This window comes from Bufo bufo, chromosome 6, assembly GCF_905171765.1.
Source record: "Bufo bufo chromosome 6, aBufBuf1.1, whole genome shotgun sequence".
Classification (NCBI taxonomy): domain Eukaryota; kingdom Metazoa; phylum Chordata; class Amphibia; order Anura; family Bufonidae; genus Bufo; species Bufo bufo.
Window position 1 is genome coordinate 378,004,626 of NC_053394.1, and position 24,106 is coordinate 378,028,731.

At 45.3% G+C, this 24,106-nt stretch overlaps 1 protein-coding gene across 2 annotated transcripts in view; it reads left to right on the forward strand.

The window, feature by feature from the left end:
• The first annotated feature begins 628 nt into the window (after positions 1–628).
• CA10 (carbonic anhydrase 10) overlaps positions 629–24,106 on the forward strand; it is a 319,822-nt gene continuing 296,344 nt past the window's right edge. For both annotated transcript variants that reach the window (XM_040435975.1, XM_040435976.1), the window contains exons 1-2: positions 629–764; positions 1,198–1,703. In XM_040435975.1, the coding sequence (XP_040291909.1) occupies positions 1,643–1,703 (61 nt within the window). In that variant the 5' untranslated portion in view covers positions 629–764; positions 1,198–1,642. The remainder of the gene's footprint in view (positions 765–1,197; positions 1,704–24,106) is intronic.

A 24,106-nucleotide genomic window follows, 5' to 3' on the forward strand; every position in this document is an offset into this window, starting at 1 on the left:
TAAGTACAGAAGTAGTGCAGTCTATCTCTGTACAGATGTAGTGCAGTGCAGAGGATTTCAGGAGAATTAGATGAATCTCAGTGGATCTCGGTACAGGACAGGGTGTAATGCAGAGCAGTGCAGTGCAGAGGATTTCAGCAGTATCGGATGAAGTATATTGGATCTCTGCATAGATGAAATACAGTCTATCTCAGGCTACATGAAGCGCCGTCTATCTCAGCAGAGAAGCAGTGCAGAGGATTTCAGCAGCACTGTTTGAAGTACATTGTATCTCGGCACATCTGGGCTATCCCCGCGGAGAAGCAGCGCAGAGGATTTCAGCAGCATTGGAAGAAGTGCGGGCTATCCCCACGGAGAAGCAGCGCAGAGGATTTCAGCAGCATTGGAAGAAGTGCGGGCTCTCCCCGCGGAGAAGCAGCGCAGAGGATTTCAGCAGCACTGGAAGAAGTGCAGGGTATCCCTGCGGGGAAGCAGTGCAGAGGATTTCAGCAGTGCCGGACAAGGCACACCGCCGAGCCGCCCCCCTCCCCTCACAGACGGTCACCGGCTTAGCTCCGGAGCGGATATTTGCGTTGCGCCAATTAGAACTCCGGCAGCAGCGACCGGCGGCGCCCCCTACCGGCCGCGGAGCAGAGCGCAGCCACCGGTGTGCTGACAGGCGCGCATGAGCCGCAACTCTCCTCGGTGCTGATGTGCGGCTCCGGAGCACACTGCCCGCATCCATAGCCCAGAAGTGGAGCCCAGCGGCGGCCGGCGGCACTCAGGTAAGTTCTCTGCCCTCCACTGGATGAGGGGGCACGGTGCCAGGGCATGGTACAGCCGGGGTCTGCAGGGGGGCACACTGCCCCTAACTAGTCCTGGAGAAGGGGGGCGCAGTACAGTGCCAGCACCTGCTCCCCAGGCTGCGGCTTTCCTCGGGCACCCAGTGCGGGGCTGTGTACAGAGGGACGGGGTGCAGGAGGGAGAGCACCTCCATTCTCCAGGATGGACCGTGCGAGCAGCGCGGGGAGTCAGTGGTGTGCGAGCGCCCCCTGCCGCCCGCCCCGGGAGAGGCAGCCTGCTGGAAGGAAAAAGCTCTCAGTCCCATCTGCAGCAGCAGGCACATAGCATCACACTGCTGGGATATTCTTTCCTCCTGTCTATCCCATCCCTATTATTTCACCTCTCTCTCTCTTGTTTTGTTTTTTTGGGCTGCAGGAAGAATCCAACTTTTTCCAGGAACCTCCATTGGGAACCACATTGCGCTGGATAAACTAAAAGAAAAAAGAAAAAAGCTTAGCGTCCATCCTGGGGGAATGACTACACGGATAACGATCTGGCTGGTCAACTAGTCATTTAGCTGGGCGTTTTACCACCCATCTCTGGAGATTTACCCTTTTTATTTGTGGCTTTTTTTTATTATTATTACCTTTTCCCTTCTTTTCTCTTTTTTTTTTGGTGCTTTCATGGGGAGAACGGAATCAAGTTAAGCTCCTTGGCTGGATTTTTTTTTAAACATTTTTCGTTGCAGTTTTTTTTTTCCCGGACATGTGTAAACATATTTGGAAAATCCCTTCAGCCAAAGAGGAACCCTTGCTGAGCCGTTGGGAGGTGTTGTGTTGATCGTTCCTCCGAGTGATGCAGGTGGCATGAAAATCGTAGAATGGAAATTGTTTGGGAGGTGTTTTTTCTCCTTCAAGCAAATTTCATCGTTTGCATGTCAGGTATGGAGACTGTCATTTTATTTCATTTTCATTTTATTTTTTTTGTATATTCCTTTCGTAGCCCTTCCCTTTGAGCAGTGCACTTGGTCGATGGATGGAGAAGAGCACCTGGCAGTCAGAGATCATATCCCGAGACCCCCCCATCCCTCCAGAGTCAGTGTCAGGGACCATCATTTGGTGGGGAATTGTCTGAGTAGATATGCCTGGTCTGAATAAATGGAGCCTATAGGTAGATAGGTTCTAGTAAGTCATGTCACTTCAGAACATTTAATATATTACAAAGTTTTCGGGGGTGTCCAATGCAAAGATACAAGGTGACGATCCCGATGCTCTATGTAACATGATCCCAAAAGGCAGTATTCTTCTCCGATTCGAGATGTCCGGACGTTTGCATTTTACAATTCTATCGTGTTCAGTGGGATTTAGTATCTCGTCGTTTGTGCCCCCCCCCCCCCCCTCCCTTCCTAAAAGCTTGAGGCTCATTTCTTAGTAGATGACTAGAATGCAGTGGAGAATATGAAAGCTTTCCATCGACTCCCCCCCACCCCAGGAGAGTCACAAAGCCAGAGAGGTCTCCGTGGTACGAATTTTTTTTTGACGACAGCTCCCAGGATCGTGAACGGCAGGACTTAATAAATGGATTGGATTGACAAGCACCAAATAGTTGGATTGGTTCCAAGACAGGGGATGAGTGGTATTAGAGGGTTTTTTTTTTTATAGTTATTTCCACTGAGCTTCATCGCCAAAGGGGATCTGACTGCATTGCATTGTACACGGTGTGCTTTCAGATTAGGAGAGCTTTGGGTGATGGGGCGTGCTCTGTGCAGCAATCCTGTGACATTCCCAGAGGTGTAAGCTCCAAAATCCGAACTCCATGAAGAAGAAAAAAAAAGAGATATTTATTATTATTTTATTGTATTTGTTTGTTTATTTTTGTGTATTTATTTTTATTTGACTTTTATCTATTTATTTATCTGTTTCTATGTTATTTATTTATTTTATTTGTTTATTATTCTCATCAATTCAGGTTTCAATTGTACTTTTTCCCCCCCCCGAAGCAAGACTCTGTGTATAATCTCCTAGCCTGCTTAGAGCATAAGTAATGCGGTAGATAGCTTATGATGGCGAGGTAGCTTTCAATCACTCCCCTCCGCTGTCAGTTACTTAATCACTGATACACTCTATCATTCACTCGCTGACACACTGTCACGACATAGGGGGAAAGACTTGCCCAGTGCAGCCCATGTAAAAACACTGCCTTCTGCTTCTAGGGTCAGTGGACACATATGTCAAGCTTTACACTAGTGCGAGGATGGCCCATCTGTGCATCCAATATGGAAAGTAGCAACACATCACCGGGACGCAGGATTTCTTTTCAGCTCTACCCTAAATACCATTCGACTTTTTATTTTTATTTTTTAATTTACGCATGAACTGGATTGAAATTTTTAATTTTGAAATTCAATTTTAAAGTAAAAAAAAAATCCTTTTAAAATTTTAGATTTTTTTATTTATTCTGAGGACTTTAAATATTTATTTTTATCTTGGTCTGACATCATGAGTTTCCAGTTGTAACATTCACTACGATGGCCATAGGGATTATAGACCGGCATTATATGTCCCTTCCACGCTCTCACTAAGGGCTCGTTCACACAAGCGTGTGATGCCCGTTGCCGTATTTCGGACCGCATTTGCGGATCCGCAATACACGGGCACCGTTCCGTGGCCATTCATTTCAATGGGTCCGCAAATCTGGAGATGCGGAACAGAAGAACGGAACACTCCGGAAGCACAACGGAGTGCTTTCTGGGGCTCCATTCCGTGCTTCCGTGAATGGGTCTGCGATCCCCATGCGCCTGCCCCACGGACGGTGCCCTAAGGCCTCATTCACACAATCGTATGTATTTTGCGGTCCGCAAAAAACGGATCTGCAAAAAATACGGATGACGTCCGTGTGCATTCCGTATTTTGCGGAAACGGAACAGCTGGCCCCTAATAGAACAGCACTATCCTTGTCCGTAATGCGAACAATAATAGGACATGTTCTATTTTTTGGCGGAACAGAAATACGGACATACGGAAACGGAATGCACACAGAGTACCTTCCGTTTTTTTTTGCGGACCCATTGAAATGAATGGTTCCGCATACGTTCCGCAAAAAAAAAAAACGGAATGGATACGGAAAGAAAATACATTTGTGTGCATGAGGCCTAAGGCTTCATGCACACAACCGTGTCCGCAAACCACGGATCCGCAAAATACGAAATCCTGCATTTTTCTCACACCCATTAATAGAAATTACTATTACTAATAGGACATGTTCTAGATTTTGCAGAACGGACACAGAAAATGTAGCAAAAATCTGTGGCGGAAATGGTATGATTCCTCATGTGAACCTAACCTTACACAGAACAGTTCGGCCTCATGCACACAAGCATGTAGCCATCGTATCCGTGTCCGATCCATATAAAAAAAAAAAAATGAAATACGGTCGTGTGCATGAGGCCTAACTATTCTGTGTAAGGTTATGTTCACATGAGGAATTTTGCAACTTCCACCATAGATTCTAGCTACATTTTTTAAATAAAAAAAATAAAAATAAAGTAAAAGTACATTTGTGAACAGTAGTTTTAACATCTGTGTCCCTTCACTTGGATATACCAATCGGATGTCTGATCAGTGGCTCATCTCTCTCTTCCGAGGGGAGGAAGTACGCGCATACTGCATTCCCATTAAAGTCCACTCTCCATTATAGTCTATGGTAGGTACAAAACAACCTAGACTATCCCTTTAAACCCTGGCAAGGTTTTTATTTTTCAAACTTCCTTGAATGCTCCCCCCAAAAATGTAATCTGCAAAACCACACTTCATTATGACTGCCATCTTCCTGCCCGGAGCAGCTGAGGCGTAAAGTCCTCAAAACACTCCGCCAAATCTTCTTTCTAATGTGGGTGACAAGAATGTGAAGATGAGACGTTGCCATTTAGTTTGTAAGTGACTTTCCTTGAAATCTTGTTATGCTGTATGTTCTACCACTTACAAAAATTCTTTAATTAATCCAAAAATTGCTAGTGGCCATACTGTTTACTGAATTTTCTTCAAGGCCTTATTCACCCCTGGGGACCCATTGGGCAGACCTCCCAGCGTGACCAGACCCTGCAGAGGGAATTATACTTACCTGATTCCTGCTCCTTTGCCACCCTGCCACCTCTACAGTCCTCTGGTCTCCCCACATCAACGTCCACTTTGATGGTGGTCACGTGACGCCTGGGGGTTGTGTCACCGCTGCATCCAGTTATTAGCTCAACCGGCGACATGACCCATGTTAAACCAGAAGTTGATGTGGGGAGACCAGAGATCTACAGCGGTGGGTTGGGGGAGCAAAGGTGCTGGGGCCCCGCAGAGGGTTCAGGTAAGTATGATTCCCTCCACAGGTTCAGACATGCTGAGGGGTCTGTCCAAAAGGCCCCCAGGGGTAAAGAACCCCTTTAAGGTGTCCATACACTGAGAGCTATTCTTCTCACTCCCCCATATACAAGCATTGCTTGCCGAGTGTGGAGACAAGAGTAAAGCATTGCCAGTCACCTCTGGTGGCAGCTTATCTCCTGTGAAAACAAAAGGATCTGGCATTGAAATTCAACATGCCCAATCCTTATTTCGCCTGCCATTATCTGTCGGAGAAAAGTCGAGAGCCCCTCATACACATAAGACAGCTGGTTCTGATGACTCTTATGTCATACTTGCCACTTTTCTAGTTGGGCTCCCAGGAGACTAGATTGTGCCAAGTGCATAGCTAACCATGCCCATGAAGCCATACCCCCTTCTTTTGGGCTACACCCCTTTATGTGTCGTGTTACCGATCCCTTCCTCTGTATTTCCTCACCAAGAGTGTGTCTAATGACAAAGTCCTGCTCCACACAAAACTAGGGACAGATCTTTGGAAGATTTGCCCATGGTAGTCAAGGGGGGTCTCTTCTCTTTCCGGAAGCCTCCCAGATGTTCCAGGAACATTGGCAAGTATATCTTGTTCTTGATCAATGAAAAGTATCATAGCTTCTTATTGGGTCAAAGATTGTAGGGGTAGTTGGACTTGTCCAGTAGATATGTATATTTGGTTTGCATATGTAGGACTGTGTGCATAGCTGGTGGCATACCACAATAAGGAGGTCCTATGTCTGCTGATTGCTTTCTGCTACTGGCCTGGACAGGGTTGCCACTAGGGTCCACCAGAAAGCCCAACACAAAAACAGCAAAAAAAAAACCTCAAGGATCTCAATGTAACTGCCTATAGAAGACAGAATACAAACCACATGGAGATCTGACCCATCCGATAGTCGCCCTAGACTTGATGTTCTTTCTTCCATAAAACTATACATAAAGGACGGGCAGTAATAAATATTTTTGGCTTTGGATATTTTTCTGTGAATAACCCATTAACGCATAATTACATAATTTTTTAAGAGGGGGCTGCCATGCTGAGCCAGCTAAATATGTGGCAGGTGCTGGCTGTATAATACAGCAGGCACCCTGCTGAAATGACTGGTAATGGTGATGACATCAAACCTCATTATTTGACCCCTAAGATGCCCCGGTCAATACCAATTGTGGCATCTGTGGGGTTAGGCAGAGGGAAAGGGCTCCCTTTGCCTTTTGATCGAAGCCCCTGCAGTGAAATCAGAGGGCTCTGATCGGTTACCATGACAGTCCAGGGTCTGAAGTTTCCCAGGTCTGTCATGAATAACTGCCTATAAAACTATGCACGGGGCACATCTCAGCAGGCAGTGTCTCAATCCCATAGACCACAATAATATTCTATTGCAGTCTGCGGGACAAGCGATCAGAACATTTCAGGTTCCAAAAATGACTGCTGTGAAATAAAATAAAAAAATTCCAATCACCACTTTTATCAATTTTACATAGGCTAGAGCAGCGCTAAAGCCCGCCCATTAGTGTCGGTGACATCACTGGGCTTACTGCTACACGGAAGCCTGCACCTATCTTTACCCATGGAGAGCCCGGTATGTCACCAGATCTCCAGAAAAAGCCTTTGCCCTGTGCTGAGTTGCTCCGATGTTCATGTCAGAGGGACTGCCTGGGCTCTGAACCCGGACAACCCCTTTAAAATATTACAATATTATTCCTGTGCTTGTATTCTTCTTTTCACCTTGCCCCCCCTTCCCCAAAGAACTTAAATATGGGACATCAGAAAACCGTAATTACCCCAATAAAAACTACAGTTCACCCCGCAAAAAACAAGCCCTCATACAGCTCTGTAGATGGAAACATAATAAAGTTATGACTGTCAGAAAATGGCAAAGAAAATGTAGCTTTTTTCAAAGGTTTTGAAAGTAGCAAAACAGAATAAAAACAATACAAATTTGGTATCGCCATAATCGTATTGAGCCGTAGAATAATGTCGTCATGGCATTTTTAGCGCACAGTGAATGTTGCAATATCAAAACCCAAAAGACCTTGGCGGAATTTTTATTTATTTTTTTCAATTTCACCCAACAAATAATTTTTTTCTCCTGTTTTCCAATAAAAGACATGGTAGGGTAAATGGTTCTATTAAAAAATACAACTTGTTCCGCGAAAAAAAAAGTGGAGCTATGTGAACGGAAAATTAAAAAAGTTATGGCTCTTGGAATATGAAGGGGGAAAAAATGAAAATGGGCCCTGTCCTTATGGGGTTAATAAACTGTATGTTGGATTTAATGGATTTGCTTGTTAGTGATTTAGGACTATGTTATGGAATTTATTGATAATATTTTTTACTTTTAAAGGGTAACTCAACCGATGCAGCGGCAGAAACACCGCTCAGAGTGCTCTGCCCTTTCATCAGCTCTGCTCGGCTGCTTCAGCATGTGGAGTATGGATCCCACTTTCTATGGATCTATCCATATGCCACACGCGCTCAAAATGCCAAGCAGAGCCCCTTCATTGAAAGGTGTTGTTACCCTCGTTACCCTTTAACGAAAGTAGCCAAATACTCAACTCAGACATTTTCTATCCAGCATTTAAAGGGTTTCTGTCACTAGAATTTTCACTATTAAATTGTCTGACATTAGCGATGTGCTAATGTCAGCTGCACCTAACTCTGCTATTCTTGTGATTATTCATGCCCCCGTTACTGCAGAATTCTTACTTTTATAATATGCTAATTGCTGGGGGGGGGGGGGCGTTGCACCTTCTCCTAGAGGCTCCGTTCGCCCACCTCTTTCAACGCCCTTCTACTCTTGATTGACAGGGCCAGGCAGCGTTCACATCTTCCCGCCGGCCCTGTGCGCTGGGGAAATCTCGCGCCGTTCAGTATTCGGCGCAGGCACCTAGAGGCTAATTTGCATATTAGAAAAGTACGAATTCTGCAGTAACGGGGGCATGAATAATCACAAGAATAGCAGAGTTAGGTGCAGCGCTAAGGTCAGCCAGTTTAATAGTGAAAATTCGAGTGACAGAAACCCTTCAGTTTTCTATTATTTTAGTTTAAGTTAGTTTTCTTAGTTTAGGGTTGATATGGGCAATCCAGTTAGTTTTTTCCTGTTTGTATGGTTTTATTTTTATTTTCTCGTTTTCTTTTCTCTTGCTCTGTGTTTACACAGTAACCTTTTGCTTCGTAGTCGCTGAAATGTTTCGCTTGTAAATATATGGATATGTTTGTAATTGATTTCTAGAAATTCAGACAGTTAGAGAAAAGCTAAAAGGATGCCGAATGGAACAGGGTTGGACTTGGATTTCTACCACGGAAAATACACACAGATTTTGTGAACATGAGTCGATGTGTATATATTCAGAATGTTTTTTAGGACATAAAATCAAAAAATAGCAGTGTACGGACAAGACTGTCCTTTGTACATCTCAACCCTTATTTGTTGAGATATTTCAAATTGTTGGATCTTGAAACTAGTACAGTGATGCCTATATTAAAGGGATTCTGTCACCTGGCTGTTGCCTATAGAGCTGCAGACATGCGCTGCTAGATCGCTGCTAGCACATCCGCAATATCCATTCCCCATAGCTGTGAGTGCTTTTATTTAGGCAAGAAAACGATTTTATATATATGTAAATGAGGCAAGTAAGGAGCCCAAGGGGCTGTCACTAACGTTTCTGGAGCCCAGCACCGACCCGCATCCTCCGAATCTCCTCCTTGCTCCCCGAGGTCACCAAGTTAGAGCGCCGTAACCTTGTGCATGCGCGACTGCGCGGCATGTCAGTGCCGTCATAGTGTTCCTTCACTGTGCTGGCATCAGCCTCAGGGAACGAACTGCGCTTGCGCTAGCTGCGAGATTACGGCGCTCTAACTTTGTGACGCTGCAAGCGCAGATGAGGGTTGTCATCTCACTGTATTTATGCACTGTGAATCTCAAAGATCATGTATGAAGAGTAGGGAGTTAAACAGCCAGCCCCTTAGCTACATTAACCGGGTGTGAGCTGGTTCCACCCCTCTTGCAAAGAGGCTGAACGTGTGGCTAAGATCCAGGGCGTTAAGCCGTGTCTGAGGAGAGCTGAGCTGAGAAATCGCAGAAAACAGAGAGATGCCGGCCCTGTGATAAAAGTTCCTGACTCTGAGGAACAAGAACATTGAACTAAAGCGACTGAAAAGCGGCCATTACAAAGGAAAGTGCTGGGGAAAATATAAACCAGGGAAACTGGACTTCACTGCATAGTGGTGGGGAAGATAAAGCTCACGCCCCCTGCTACATGAAAGAGACACCTGTTATAAAACTGTCCCCACAGTGAGAACCACAGTAGTACTGATTGAATAAGAGGAAGTAGAGCTAAGGCGTTGTAGTGCCACACTTATAAGCAGAGATTGCACCCCTTGTCCGAATTGGAGAAGATTGTGCATGTTGAATAGAAAGAGACTCCGAGACAACTTGGACTACTGCAGCCTATACTCAACCTTCGGAAGTGCAGAGACTGGGCTGAATGTGTACAGCACCTGTGTGTGCCATCTACCAACTGCCTTAGTAAAGTACAGCGGACCTTTTGTACTAACGCCAGTCTCGTTATTGCACTGCAACACCGTCTGCATCGCGCATTACATGGCCCATCCGTAGGACCCCTGCCTTGGGCCACCAAAACCTAGCACCAAGGGCACCTCCACTTCCATCAGGCATAGGGCCCCAGGACCAGAGTGCACTCCAAGGGGAAGAAAGGATGCTCCCCTCTCATTACTGCACGGCCCAGGGAGCGCTACTTTCAGTAATTACTACCACTATCATCACTCCTATCCTCGCCGCTCTCCTGGGCATATTGAAAATGTAAATCGGAGATCAAACACTACCTGACAATCTCTTTCTAACACAGCTAGAACCAGCCCTGTACCTCACATGGATCCAGAGATCTGCCTGTTCATTTCTCCAATTGCTCTGCTACGAGGCAGGTCCTTTCTCAGGGGGCATGCTCTTTCTGAGGCAGGTCTCTTCCCATCTTAGTTCAGGGGTGCGTTCTTTCTCAGAGGGTGTGTCTATTCTGCTGCAGCTACTGTACCTCTTTGTCACAGTCCAGCAAAACAATAGATGTAATTGAAACATGTGTGACCACCTCAGAGATGTTACTGAGGTGGACAGAGAAGAAAAAGCACAAACAGCAGGTGGCGCTATACAGATACATTTTATTGAATAACTCAACGTTTTTAAATTACATGCAGTTACAGTTATAAGATTTTCAAGTGTAAGTGTTTTACGTTATGAAGATCCAGGACCCGGTTTGAAAAACGTAAAATATTATTTGCAGGACAACCTCTTACTACTTCTAACAGTAACTTTTAACATTTGTTGTTTTGAGTATATTTATGGTCTTTATTCCTTTCTGCATTTTTGGAAATGGAAGCGGAGGAAAGAAGAAAGCTCTTTTTCAGAGGAAAATCTTTGCTTCTTTCAATTTCTAAAATCCAGACTCATTTTCCATATACCCATCTCAGGTGATATGAAGTTATCCAACCCCTAAAATGCCAGGGCCCCTCGCTCCCCAGCACACACATCGCTCATGATCCCCACATGGCCACCGCTGCATCTCCCCGTTGTGCGGATCAAAACATCCAGCGACCAGAGGGGGGTTCAGCCAATAGCAGGCCGCAATGGGGACGAGCCTCCCTAGCATCACGGGTGACAATATGGAAGCTCGTCCCCATCGCGGCCTGCTATTGGCCGAACCCCCCTCTGGTCGCTGGATGTTTTTCTATTGGCTGCTTCCCCCCTCCCCGTTGCCGGATGTTTTAATCCGCGCAACAGGGAGATACAGCAGCGACCGTGTGGGCATCAGGAGCGAGGTAAGTATAACCTGTGTGAGGGGTCCGGGCATTTTGGGGGCCCTTTAATCAGAACAATTTGTTGGTAGTTGGATAGTCATTTTCCTATACCCATCTGCATATGCTCAATTTAAAGGGATATTCCAATGATAAGTGATTGCAAAGCACTACCAGTGGAGGCTAACCACTGGGACCACCCGCTGTTCACTTGAATGGAGATGCGTTGCAGTTTGCTACTCAGTAGATAGACAGAGAATGGCTGTACAGGTATAAAGCTGGGGGGGGGGCTTCAGATTCTTGTTTGTGTAATCAGCTGGGGTCTCAGAGGTCATATCCCCACTAGCTATGAAAGGGCAGCATATCCTAGCAGTAGAGGATTACTACTTATGATGGGGATGATACTTTAGCACTTCAGCCCCTATTTCTGAGGATCATGGATGGTCCTTGCAGTCAGATGCCAGACTATCAGGATCATGAGGGAAATATCTACTGTAAGGGTCCATTCACATGTCTGCAATTTTTTTCCGGATCTGTTCCGGATATTGCGGACCCATTCATTTTCAATGGGGCCGGAACGGATGCTATGTGCTGTCGGCATCCACATTTCCGGATACGCAATTCCGTTCCCGAAAAAAAAATAGAACATGTGCTATTCTTGTCCGCAACTGCGAACAAGAAACGGCATTTTCTATTATAGTGCCGGTGATGTGTGGTCCGCGAAATGCGGAACGCACATTGTCGATGTCCGTGTTTTGCAGATCCGCAAAACACTTACGGACGTGTGAATGGACCCTAACTGTGAAATGTGGCTTGGTACGTATACTGAAATACAATTTACATGCTAAAAAATGATCAAAGGGGTTTTTCAAGTGTTTTTTTTCTGATGATCAATCAGCTGGTTGAGAAGGCACCAGTTCTCGCAGAAGCAACGTGTCCTTCTCCAGCTTTTCCTAGGGCGTGTGATGTCACGTTTATCGGTCACATTGCCCAGGCAAAGCTCGCCACCATTGAAGCACAGCCACTATCAAATTTATGGTGCTGAGCTTGGTGAGCAGGAAGAAGGCTGCGGAGCTACCGCGAGCCCGGGGCTTTCTCAAACATCTGTTTGGTGGAGTTCCTGGGTGTCAGACCCCAACCGATCAGATACTGATGACCTAACCAGAGGATAGGTCATCATTAAAAAACACTTGGTAAACCCCTTTAAAGAGATTTTCCAGAATTTACTATTGATGGCCGACCCTTATGAGAGCCCATAAGTTTCTGATTGGGTCCCCTGCCCCGCAGCCCCCAATCAACTGTTCTGCAGAAGCTCCGACACCAGAAATGCAAAGCTCTGTGTAGTGAACAGAGGGGACTGATCACATTGAAGGGAATGGGAGCAGCTCCACCATTACAAGGTCCATCCACTACACAGTGGACAGTGTCATTCGAGGTCGACAGTAGGAGCTACTGTACCCTGTAACAGCTGATCGCCTACGGTGCAGGTATCCCCCTCCGACCAGATATTGATGGCCCATCACGAGGATGGGCAATCAGTAGTAAGATCCTGGACAACCACTTTAAGGGCGTATGTACCTGAATAATGGTCATGTAAATTAACCACTACTGATCCATAGCCACTACTGATCTAGTAACCTGACTAATTTCAGCTTCAGCAGCCATTATCACAGAGAATATATCTGCGGAAGATAAACTGAGAGGCTTCCCCGCATTGACCAGCCGTATGATAAATGGAGACGTTTCACTGTGAAACCAAGTGGGAACGGTTTAATGAATTACTAGGGAATTGATTCATGTAGTAACACGGCATTTCTTCAGGTTGAGATAAGGAGGGTTTCTTATCCCAGAATTCATGTACCCAATTACTAAGATAGGTTTACGTGTAATATAAATTGTTCCAGATTCGAACTTAGGTGTTTGATTTGATATCTATTGGTAGATCCATGACAAAAGACCATGGGGGAGATTCATCAAAACTGGTGTAAAGTAGAACTGGCTTAGTTGCCCATAGCAACCAATCTGGTTGCTAGGGGCAACTAGGCCAGTTCTACTTTACACCTGTGTTGATAAATTTCTCTCAGTAGTTTTCTGTTAGTTTTTTTCATGATCAGTATGGATGATTTAAAGGAAATGATATTGATGACTGATCCAAAGAAGAGGTCATAATTATCACCAACTGGGGTCCAAGTCCAGGCACCCCCGCTGATCAGCTGTATTTTTTGGAAGCTCCGTCACTCAGCAGAGCTCTGGTTAGCACGGCGGCCTTCTGGGCATACATCGTATAGTGGCAGTTTTTGGTATTGCAGCCCAGCCCCATTGACTTGAACGGGACTGAGCTGCAACTAGGCCTATGTAAATGACGTCATATGGTCTAGTAAAATGCCGGGTCACTCATGGAGATCCAGATCTTTTCTAACAGCACATTGGTGGGCGTCCCAGGTGTTGGACCCCCGCTGTGAGGCAGTGACAGGCCTCATAGCTGCTAGGGGAGATTCATGGCAGGAGTTTCTGTGTCTTCCCCATCAGTCATCAGGTCTGAGGCAGCACCAGGTGACACAATCAGTCTGGGATAAGAGCCCAGCCCATACTGTCAGTCAGAGAGAGAGTCTTTGTGAAACAGAGTCCTGCTGGAGGCTCTGGAAGAGTGGTCTCAGCCGGGCTGAGGGGCTAGGTGCTAGCCGGAACGTTGGGGGACGCCGTGGCGCCTGGGCGCAAGGTTCACAAGGCCGGAGTCGGGAGAACTACTGGGCCACACTCCCCCATAAAGGTACTGGACTTGAGACCGTGTGTGAGCGGTGCTCTGTACAGCCAGGAGGCTGATGGACATTGGGCTGGGAAAGCCGCATGTTGTGAACGGTGCTTCAGGTGAGTCAGGGATATGTTATGTTTAGTTAGAGCCCAGCCGGGCGAGTGTTTATTATTTTGTATAATTGTTTATGTTTACGCGGATGTTCCGCAATAAAGCACAGTGTTTGGACCTCAAATTTGGTGTCTGGCAAAGATCTCTGTGAGAATGACCCCCGAAAGAGAGCTAATCCCCCACACCGCCCATCTGATAATGATGACCTATCCTGAGAATAGGTCATCAATATTAAAGGGGTTGTCTCACTTCAGCAAGTGCCATTTATCATGTAGAGAAAGTTAATACAAGGCCCTTACTAATGTATTGTTATTATCCATATTGCTTCCTTTGCTGGCTTGATTAATTTTTCCATCACATTATACACTGCTTGTTTCCATGGTTACGACCACCCTGCAATCCATCAGTGGTGGTCGTGCTTGCACGCTATAGGCTTGTATTAACTTCCTTTACATAATAAATATTTGCTGAAGTGAGACAACCCCTTTAATCCCCTGATAACCCCTTTAAAGGGGTTATCTCACCTCATCAACTGGCATTTATTCTAACTAAATTGATATTAGAAGCCACTTACTGATTTATTCTATTTGCCCAAATCACTTCCTTTCCTTTCTTCAATCCATTCTGGCATCCCCTGGTTGTTATGGGTTATGGTAAGGGATGAGCGAATCGACTTTGGATGAAACATCTGAAGTCAATTCTCATAAAACTTCGTTCTAATACTGTACGGAGCTCCGTACAGTATTAGAATGTATTGGCTTCGATGAGCCAAAGTTATTGATTTGTGAAGTCTCGCAAGACTTCGGGTAATAACTTCATAAATTGATTTGTACTGTAAAAAAACATTTCCCGAACTAGCAATAACTTCGGCTCATCGGAGCCAATACATTCTAATACTGTACGGAGCGCTCGCTCCGTACAGTATTGGAACAACGTTTTATGCGAATCGACTTCGGATCTTTCATCTGAAGTCGATTCGCTCATCCCTATTTATGGCCACCAATGTAGTCCAGCACACTGTAAGAAATAACTCCGGCATCTCTGGGGTATGTACATAGGCACACATGCGCAGTAGCTCCCTCCCCGACCACCTCTTATCTTTGCCCGGCCACCTCATGTCTTTGCGTCTAGTTGGTGTAAAACAGCTCCAGGACGTTCACAGCCTTAGAGCTCTTCGACACAGCTAGGGCAGCTCCAGTCCAGAGAGGGAAACCAAGCAAAGTCTTGAGAGCGCATAGGCAACAGCGGGATTACATCATTGTCTGTGGCGTCAGTCATACATACAGTCGGAACAGGAAGCTCAGGGCTAGCGAGCAGCAGCTCGGAGGTGAGACGACCCCGTTAATGCTGTCATATTCTGGTGCATATTAATATATAGCGTAATACAAGGATAAAACACCATACGGATACAATCACGGTCACAGATAACATTACAGTGCTAAGGCAAACACATGGCAGGAGTTGCTAGATATAGTAGGAGAGAAAACCTTGCCTGTAGGCGTAGGTGTGAAGCGTTCTCAACTTATCGGTGATTAAAATACAAGAAAAAACTGTGTCTTCTCCTACGACAGGAAAATGTAAAGTAACGACAGAAAACACAATTTAAAATATTGTAGGAAAAGGTAAGCAGCAGGCTGTTTTGAAAGGTTTGGAAAGTAAGTGAGGGAGAGAGCTTTCAGAGCAAGAGATAAGCGCATGAGAAGTGACAAAGACCATAAATCGAGGAAAGAGGTCTTGATGTACCCCACCTAAGCATAGATAAGATAGTATGGGAGTGGGACACACTAAAAGTCTGACCTGACTGATCAAAGTAAACTCAAGTCAATGCCAGGCATTGGACACCGGAAATATCTCTTAATAAATTTGGTGCATCTTCTGGCAGTCCATTCACCAGAAAGTCTAATCCAAGCCAAGTATGAGCTGGTCTAGATTTGAACTGAATGTACACCAATATCTGGCCCAATATTCCCCCAACATGTCACCCAGAAGATGTATTTGTGTAGTCCTCAAACTTATTACTGGATGTATGTAGTCATTTTGGAAGCTTTTCCTGTACCTTCTACATGAGCCCCACTTCACAAAACACATTCCCATATACCAGCAGCACTCCAGTCCCTTTCCCATAACATGCCCATAACATGTCTGTGGGAGTCAGAAAAGTCAAGTGTCAAGGTCCTGCCAGAAATATGCAGATATCTTTAAAGGGCATCTGTCAGCAGCTTTGTATGGCACTGGCTGACCTGTTACATGTGCGCTCGGCAGCTGAAGACATCTGTGTTGGTCCCATGTTCATATGTGCCCGCATTGCTGAGAAATATGATGTTTTAATATATGCAAATGAACCTCTAGGAGCAACAGGGCGTTGCCATTACACCTACAGGGTCTGCTCTCTGCAACTGCTGCCCCCTCTGTACTTTGATTGACAGGGCCAAACTGATTGTGGTTATACTCCCTGGTCCTGTCATTTAAAGTGGAGAGGACGCAGCAGTTGCAGAAAGAGCAGAACCTTTAGGTGTAGCAGCAATGCTCATCTGCATATATTAAAACTTCATTTTTCCCACCAATGCGGACACATATGAACATGGGGCCAACACAGATGTCTTCAGCTGCCAAGCGCACATGTAACAGGTCAGCCAGTGTCATGGGGACAAATCTGCTGACAGATGCCCTTTATAACTTGGATGATCAGGACAGTAGGAGGCAATAATGTCTCTTTCTCTCTCTCGAAACCTCCTGTGTAATGAGCAGGTACAGAGCACTGATGGGGCTATGCTCAAAACGAACAGCATCCAGGAGTCAGCAGTGCATCCCCATTGATAGATGATGCTTAGCACTGATGGGGGTGATACTGTGCACTGCTGTTAGCCAGTGATGAGGAGGACCTGCTCTCCTCTTCCTCCAGGTTACTCCTCCAGACATTGATGCCTGGTGGTGAATGCTCAGGCATCTGCTGGAATTGGGCGAGACTTCCTCTGGTTGCCTCAGAGGATCGATATGCACTGCGTGTATCACTATAGGAACTTGTGCAGTGCAGCCTTTAAAAACTAAATTAAAAAAATCTTGGAAAGTGTTATTTTTCTGCTAGACACTGTAGATTTCGGGAAAAAACACCTGTTTGCAGCCAGGTTTTTGGGGTGTGGAAAAAAACGCACTAAGAACATTCAAACTCCCTGGAGATGTCTTTGGTCAGATTCGAACCCAGGAGCTACCAAGTAAGATTCATGGAACGATAGTGAAACGCATGTTAAGAAAACTGCACTCTATGTTCCTTTTGATTGACATACTGCTATACTGTACTGCATAGCTTGTTCTATAGTCATGGTCTGATCATATGTTGGCTTTGGGTGTGAAAGTTTATTTTTGCCTCTGAAAATATGGCAATAGCTTTTTTTCCAGACAAGCATCCCCTCTATTTCCTGCATTGACAATTCTTTTGCAGATTGATATGTCTTTTCATCTCAGATGACAATGCTCATTTGATCGTAAGGAATATTTTTCTTGAGAATAAGTATAAAAAGATGTACATTTTCTGTGGTTCCTTTTTTTAGACAGAATTTATACACACGTCATAACCTCATTGTGCAGCGACTGCACATGAAATAAGTCTCAAATTGCTATGAAGCACCAAGAGTTTTGCAGAAACGAGAAATATATTGCATCTTATTCATATTTTATGGCAAATTTTGAAATAACATGCAGTGACAAGAAAAGGGACTTTATGGCAGCCATATCAAAGGCGCTCTTCCACCATTTCGTCTTTCTCAGTATACGATTACGAGGAATAGAAATCTAGAGGTATAGAAAGCTGATCATGAGAGTGATAAACAAATTCACTGTTTGTCTCACTCTAGATTTAAAAGTGGCCATACACATTAGACTAATATTGGTCAAACCCACCAATTTGGCAGGACCAGATGACCATCTTATCTGTATGAGGGCATTCTGACTCTCATCAGGTCAGGCTGTTGGATGGCAACATATCTGAGCCTATTCCTCCTTACTGACCCCCACGCAGTACATATTCCTCCTTAGTGCCCCTACACAGTAGTTATTCCTTCTTAGTGCCTCCACACAGTAGTTATTCTTCCTTAGTGCCCCTACACAATAGTTATTCCTCCTTAGTGCTCCCATACAGTAGTTAGTCCTCCTTAGTGCCCCCAAACAGTAGTTATTCCTCCTTAGTGCCCCCACACAGTAATTATTTCTTCTTAGTGACCACACACAGTAGTTATTCCTCCTTAGTGCCCTCACTCAGTAGTTATTTCTCCTTAGTGCCCCTACACAATAGTTATTCCTCCTTAGTGATCCCACACAGTAGTTATTCCTCCTTAGTGTCCACACACAGTAATTATTCCTCCTTAGTGTCTCTACACAGTAGTTATTCCTCCTTAGTGCTCCCACACAGTAGTTATTCCGTCTTAGTGCCCCCACACAGTAATTATTTCTTCTTAGTGACCCCACACAGTAGTTATTCCTCCTTAGTGCTCACACACAGTAGTTATTCCTCCTTAGTGCCTCTACACACTAGTTATTCCGTCTTAGTGCTCCCTCACAGTAGTTATTCCTCCTTAGTGTCCACACACAGTAATTATTCCTCCTTAGTGCTCCCACACAGTAGTTATTCCGTCTTAGTGCTCCCACACAGTAGTTATTCCTCCTTAGTGTCCACACACAGTAATTATTCCTCCTTAGTGTGTCTACACAGTAGTTATTCTTCCTTAGTGCCCCCACACAGTAATTATTCCTTCTTAGTGACCCCATACAGTAGTTATTCCTCCTTAGTGCCCCCAAACAGTAGTTATTCCTCCTTAGTGCTCACACACAGTAATTTTTCCTCCTTAGTGCCTCTACACACTAGTTATTCCGTCTTAGTGCTCCCACACAGTAGTTATTCCTCCTTAGTGCTCCCACACAGTAGTTATTCCTCCTTAGTGTCCACACACAGTAATTATTCCTCCTTAGTGTCTCTACACAGTAGTTATTCTTCCTTAGTGCCACCACACAGTAGCTATTGCTCCTTAGTGCCCGCCTCAATAGTTGTTCCTCCTTAGCACTCTCACACAGTAGTAATTCCTCCTCAGTGCCCTAACACAGTAGTTTATCCTCCTCAGTGCCCCCAACTCAGTAGTCATTCCTCCTTAGTGCCCTAACACAGTAGTTTATCCTCCTCATTGCCCCCAACTCAGTAGTACTTAGTACTTTATAAGACATCTTTATACTGAAAAAGAACAGGGTCCAATACTGACTCCCACAAGACCCCATGATTTACTTTTTTATTACCAGACTAGTTAAGCTGTAATTGAAAATTAATGATTATATGTTATTCAAATTTTATATTACTTTTGTTTTTGTACTTAGGACCTAATTTTGAATGATATGAAAAGCAATCACAGTTTTCTGCTAAAGAGGAGCATGCCACGCGTTTCAAGTTCTCAGTTGCGTCTGTCGATCTCTCTATAGTCAGTGTGGCACTACAGTTCTCTGCATGATGACAGGTAGAGAGATCGGCTCAGAAAATCCAATTCTTTGCCTAGGGCTTGTTGACCTAGCAGCTAGTGGTCCAGGGCACGCATCAGGTGGGAATGGCATAGTCATTTGGCCTATCTATTAGAGTATATGCCCCTTAGTAAAGGTAACTTAAAAAAGCAAAGTATATCCCATGTCTTTTATATTTGGGAATGGGAATTGTATACAATTTTAAAGGGGTTTTCTGGGAGTTCCTCAGAATATCAACATCGTATCATTGTTGGTCCACCACGTGGCACCCCCATCATTCCGCTGTTTGAAGAGGCCGTGGCACTCCAGTGAGTACTGCAGTCTCCGGACAGCTTAGAAAGCATAGTACCATACATTGTATAGTGGCTTTGCTTGGTATTGCAGACCAGACCCATGATGGCAGTGGCCTAGAAAGACGCCACGGTGCTCACTGTAGTGCGGCCACTTCGAACATCTGATCAGTGGGGGAGCCAGACCTCCACCAATCTGATATTAAATGGGTTGTCCAAGTTATATCTAAATATGTTACGGTGGCTTATAACATTATTTAAAATACATTTGTAATTTACTTACATAATTTATTCTGCCGTGTTTCTGCACGGCTGATGCGGGTCACGTGTCCCCTGACGTCATCAACCAGGCTCCGGTGGTGACGTCTCGTGTACAGGCTTCTCCCTGCCTTAAGGAGTGCCCCGGTTCTGTACACGAAACGTCAGAGCCTTGTGTGCCCGCCCCCCTCTCTCTCCTCTAGCTGCCGCGGCTCCTGTGAGATGAAAACACTTACCAAGTTCAGATGATCGAAGAGTAAAAAAGATTTCATACCATTAAAACTTTGGGAAATCTAGTAGCCTCGTCTATCAAAATAAATACGACAAAAAAATTATAACAATCAAACAGCCTTGCACCAGTGGGACTCAATCAAGAGATTGAGTTATTTGCCTTTTCATAAAAATAAAGAGGGGACATTATGATCGCAATATGTTAACATGAAATGAACTGAAAGAAAAGGTCCATGGATGAGTTTGCAGGGTTAACTAAGAAATAGATGGGGGTCTGTACCTAGTAAAAGGACACAAAGCCCATATGGGATAGTAAGAAACGCTATGCAGTAATTCGCAATCTGGCTTCTTGAATTCTACAAGCAGGTTGGTAGCCATGGGAAGGAATGTGTATTTTATCCTAGGTAGGAGGAACCACAATAATCCCTGAGGAAGGAATTTGCAAATTCCGAAACACGTTGGAGGTATTGTGGTCCAAGGAGGCACCCGTAGATACCAGAGAGTGTGATATTACACGGAAGATTCACTCCCTTGGAAATTACCAGTATTGATGGCCGAACATCGGCCAGGACAGTTCGTAAACGCGATCGCGCGAATTCGATCAAATGTTCGCGAACCGCAAGTTTGCGGTAGGCCCCATTCACTTTAATGGCAGGCGAACCTGAAAAACCTTCAGCTCATATTTGCAGCCACCAAATACTTAGTAGCAATGGTCCCACAACATGGACAGTGACATACTAGAGGGGGATCAATGACAAAAATTCCAACAAAAAATATGTATCTTAATCAGGGGACATTTTTATGCGTCTAAGGCTCCATTCACACAGCCGCAATTCCGTTCCGCATTTTGCGGAATGGAATTGCGGACCCATTCTTTTCAATGGGGCCGCACGATTTCTGTTCCCGCAAAAAATAGAACATGCCCTATTCTTGTCCGCAAATAGGCATATTCTATTAGTGCCGGCGATGTGCGGTCCGCAAAATGCGGAACGCACAATGCCGGTGTTCGTGTTTTGCAGATCCGTGGATCCGCAAAACACACACGGATGTGTGAATGGACCCTTAAAGGGAAATTCTTTGAAATGTGCCCTGTTGGAGCCTAGAAAATTTTTGTTTTAGGCCACGGGAGTACAGGCCTTAAAAATTAGGCATTCATCTGACATAAAAGAAATGCTGATTATGTGGCTCGAGGTACATTATGTGTTCACTGAACAAAATTTTTACTGTAGGCCACATTTTTTTTCATTTTTTTGGGGGGGCAACTGGTAAATCACATCAGTAGAAATTATTTGTTCCAATAGCGTTTGTCACTCTGTGTAGCTGAGGTAACGCAGCAAAACCGCAGACAAATGCTGCAGTACCCAAATGCACTATATAGAACGTATATATTATTGGTATATAACACCCCTGCTTGAATCCGTTTTTTTTGTGGGGCAACTGGTAAATCACACCAATAGAAATTACACTGCTCAAAAAAATAAAGGGAACACTTAAACAACACAATGTAACTCCAAGTCAATCACACTTCTGTGAAATCAAACTGTCCACTTAGGAAGCAACACTGAGTGACAATCAATTTCACATGCTGTTGTGCAAATGGGTTTGATAACAGGTGGAAATTATAGGCAATTAGCAAGACACCCCCAATAAAGGAGTGGTTCTGCAGGTGGTGACCACAGACCACTTCTCAGTTCCTATGCTTCCTGGCTGATGTTTTGGTCACTTTTGAATGCTGGCGGTGCTTTCACTCTAGTGGTAGCATGAGACGGAGTCTACAACCCACACAAGTGGCTCAGGTAGTGCAGCTTATCCAGGATGGCACATCAATGCGAGCTGTGACAAGAAGGTTTGCTGTGTCTGTCAGCGTAGTGTCCAGAGCATGGAGGCGCTACCAGGAGACAGGCCAGTACATCAGGAGACGTGGAGGAGGCAGTAGGAGGGCAACAACCCAGCAGCAGGACCGCTATCTCCGCCTTTGTGCAAGGAGGAACAGGAGGAGCACTGCCAGAGCCCTGCAAAATGACCTCCAGCAGGCCACAAATGTGCATGTGTCTGCTCAAACCGTCAGAAACAGACTCCATGAGGGTGATATGAGGGTGATATGAGGGCCCGACGTCCACAGGTGGGGGTTGCGCTTACAGCCCAACACCGTGCAGGACGTTTGGCATTTGCCAGAGAACACCAAGATTGGCAAATTCGCCACTGGCGCCCTGTGCTCTTCAGAGATGAAAGCAGGTTCACACTGAGCACATGTGACAGACGTGACAGAGTCTGGAGACGCCGTGGAGAACGTTCTGCTGCCTGCAACATCCTCCAGCATGACCGGTTTGGCATTGGGTCAGTAATGGTGTGGGGTGGCATTTCTTTGGAGGGACGCACAGCCCTCCATGTGCTCGCCAGAGGTAGCCTGACTGCCATTAGGTACGGAGATGAGATCCTCAGACCCCTTGTGAGACCATATGCTGGTGCGGTTGGCCCTGGGTTCCTCCTAATGCAAGACAATGCTAGACCTCATGTGGCTGGAGTGTGTCAGCAGTTCCTGCAAGACGAAGGCATTAATGCTATGGACTGGCCCGCCCGTTCCCCAGGCCTGAATCCAATTGAGCACATCTGGGACATCATGTCTCGCTCTATCCACCAACGTCACGTTGCACCACAGACTGTCCAGGAGTTGGCAGATGCTTTAGTCCAGGTCTGGGAGGAGATCCCTCAGGAGACCGTCCGCCACCTCATCAGGAGCAGCATTTTGGTGTCCGCCTCCAAAGCGGAATGAAGGCGGAACGGAGCCAAACTGAGGCAAACTGGTGCATTCTGAGCGGATACTTATCCATTCAGAATGCATTAAGGGCAAAACTGATCCATTTTGGACCGCTTGTGAGATCCCTGAACGGATCTCACAAATGGAAAACAAAACGCATGAAAGTAGCCTAAACCGCAAACAAATGCTGCACTACCCAACTGCACAATATAGAAAGTATATAATTGGTATATAACACCCCGCTTCAATCCGATTTTTTTGGGGGCAACTGGTATATCACACCAGTAGAAATTATTTGTTCCAATAGTGTTTGTCACTCTGTGTAGCTGCGGCAAAGCAGCAAACCTGAAAACAAATGCTGCACTACCTAAATGCACTATATAGAAAGTATATTATTGGTATATAACACCCCTGCTTCAATCAGTTTTTTTGGGGTGGGCAACTGGTAAATCACACCAGTAGAAATTATTTGTTCCAATAGCGTTTGTCCCTCTGTATAGATGCGGTAACGCAGCAAAACCGCAAACAAATGCTGCACTACCTAAATGCACTATATAGAAAGTATATTATTTGTATATAACACCCCTGCTTCAATCAGTTTTTTGGGGGCAACTGGTATATCACACCAGTAGAAATTATTTGTTCCAATAGCGTTTGTCCCTCTATCTACTCTATCTAGCTGCAGTATCGCAGCTGGACTGCACATAACTGCTGCACAATACAAATGCACTATAATATACTTTCTATGTTAGAAAGTATATTATAAGTATATTACACCGCTCAGTATGTCACACCTATTGATAGCACACCTATACCAGTCCTTAAAAGGACTTTTGTGGCCCTACTAGCTAGCGTTTGGTGTCCCTAACAGCCTGTCCCTGCTCCACACTGCAACCTCTCCCTACACTGGCAAAAGACTGAATATAAAATGGCGGCCAGATCGGGTTTATTTATAAGGTAGGGGTCATGTCTATGTGCTGAAACGTCTCAATATGCTGTCTTTTACCACCTGATGGATGTGTCATGGGTCAAAGTTCTTCACAATGTAAAAGAATATGGCGCCGGCGGACATCGCCATAAGTTCGCCCATTTGGCGAACCGCGAATGAGCAAAGTTTGCCGCGAATCGACCGCCGGGCGAACCGCAAGGCCATCTCTAATTACCAGCGCCGCTTCTCCTCGCACGTAAAGGCCACCGGCCGGGGCCGCATGTGTGAGTAGTAGAAAGCAGAAGTCAGAAGAGCTACTGCGTGGAAGCGCA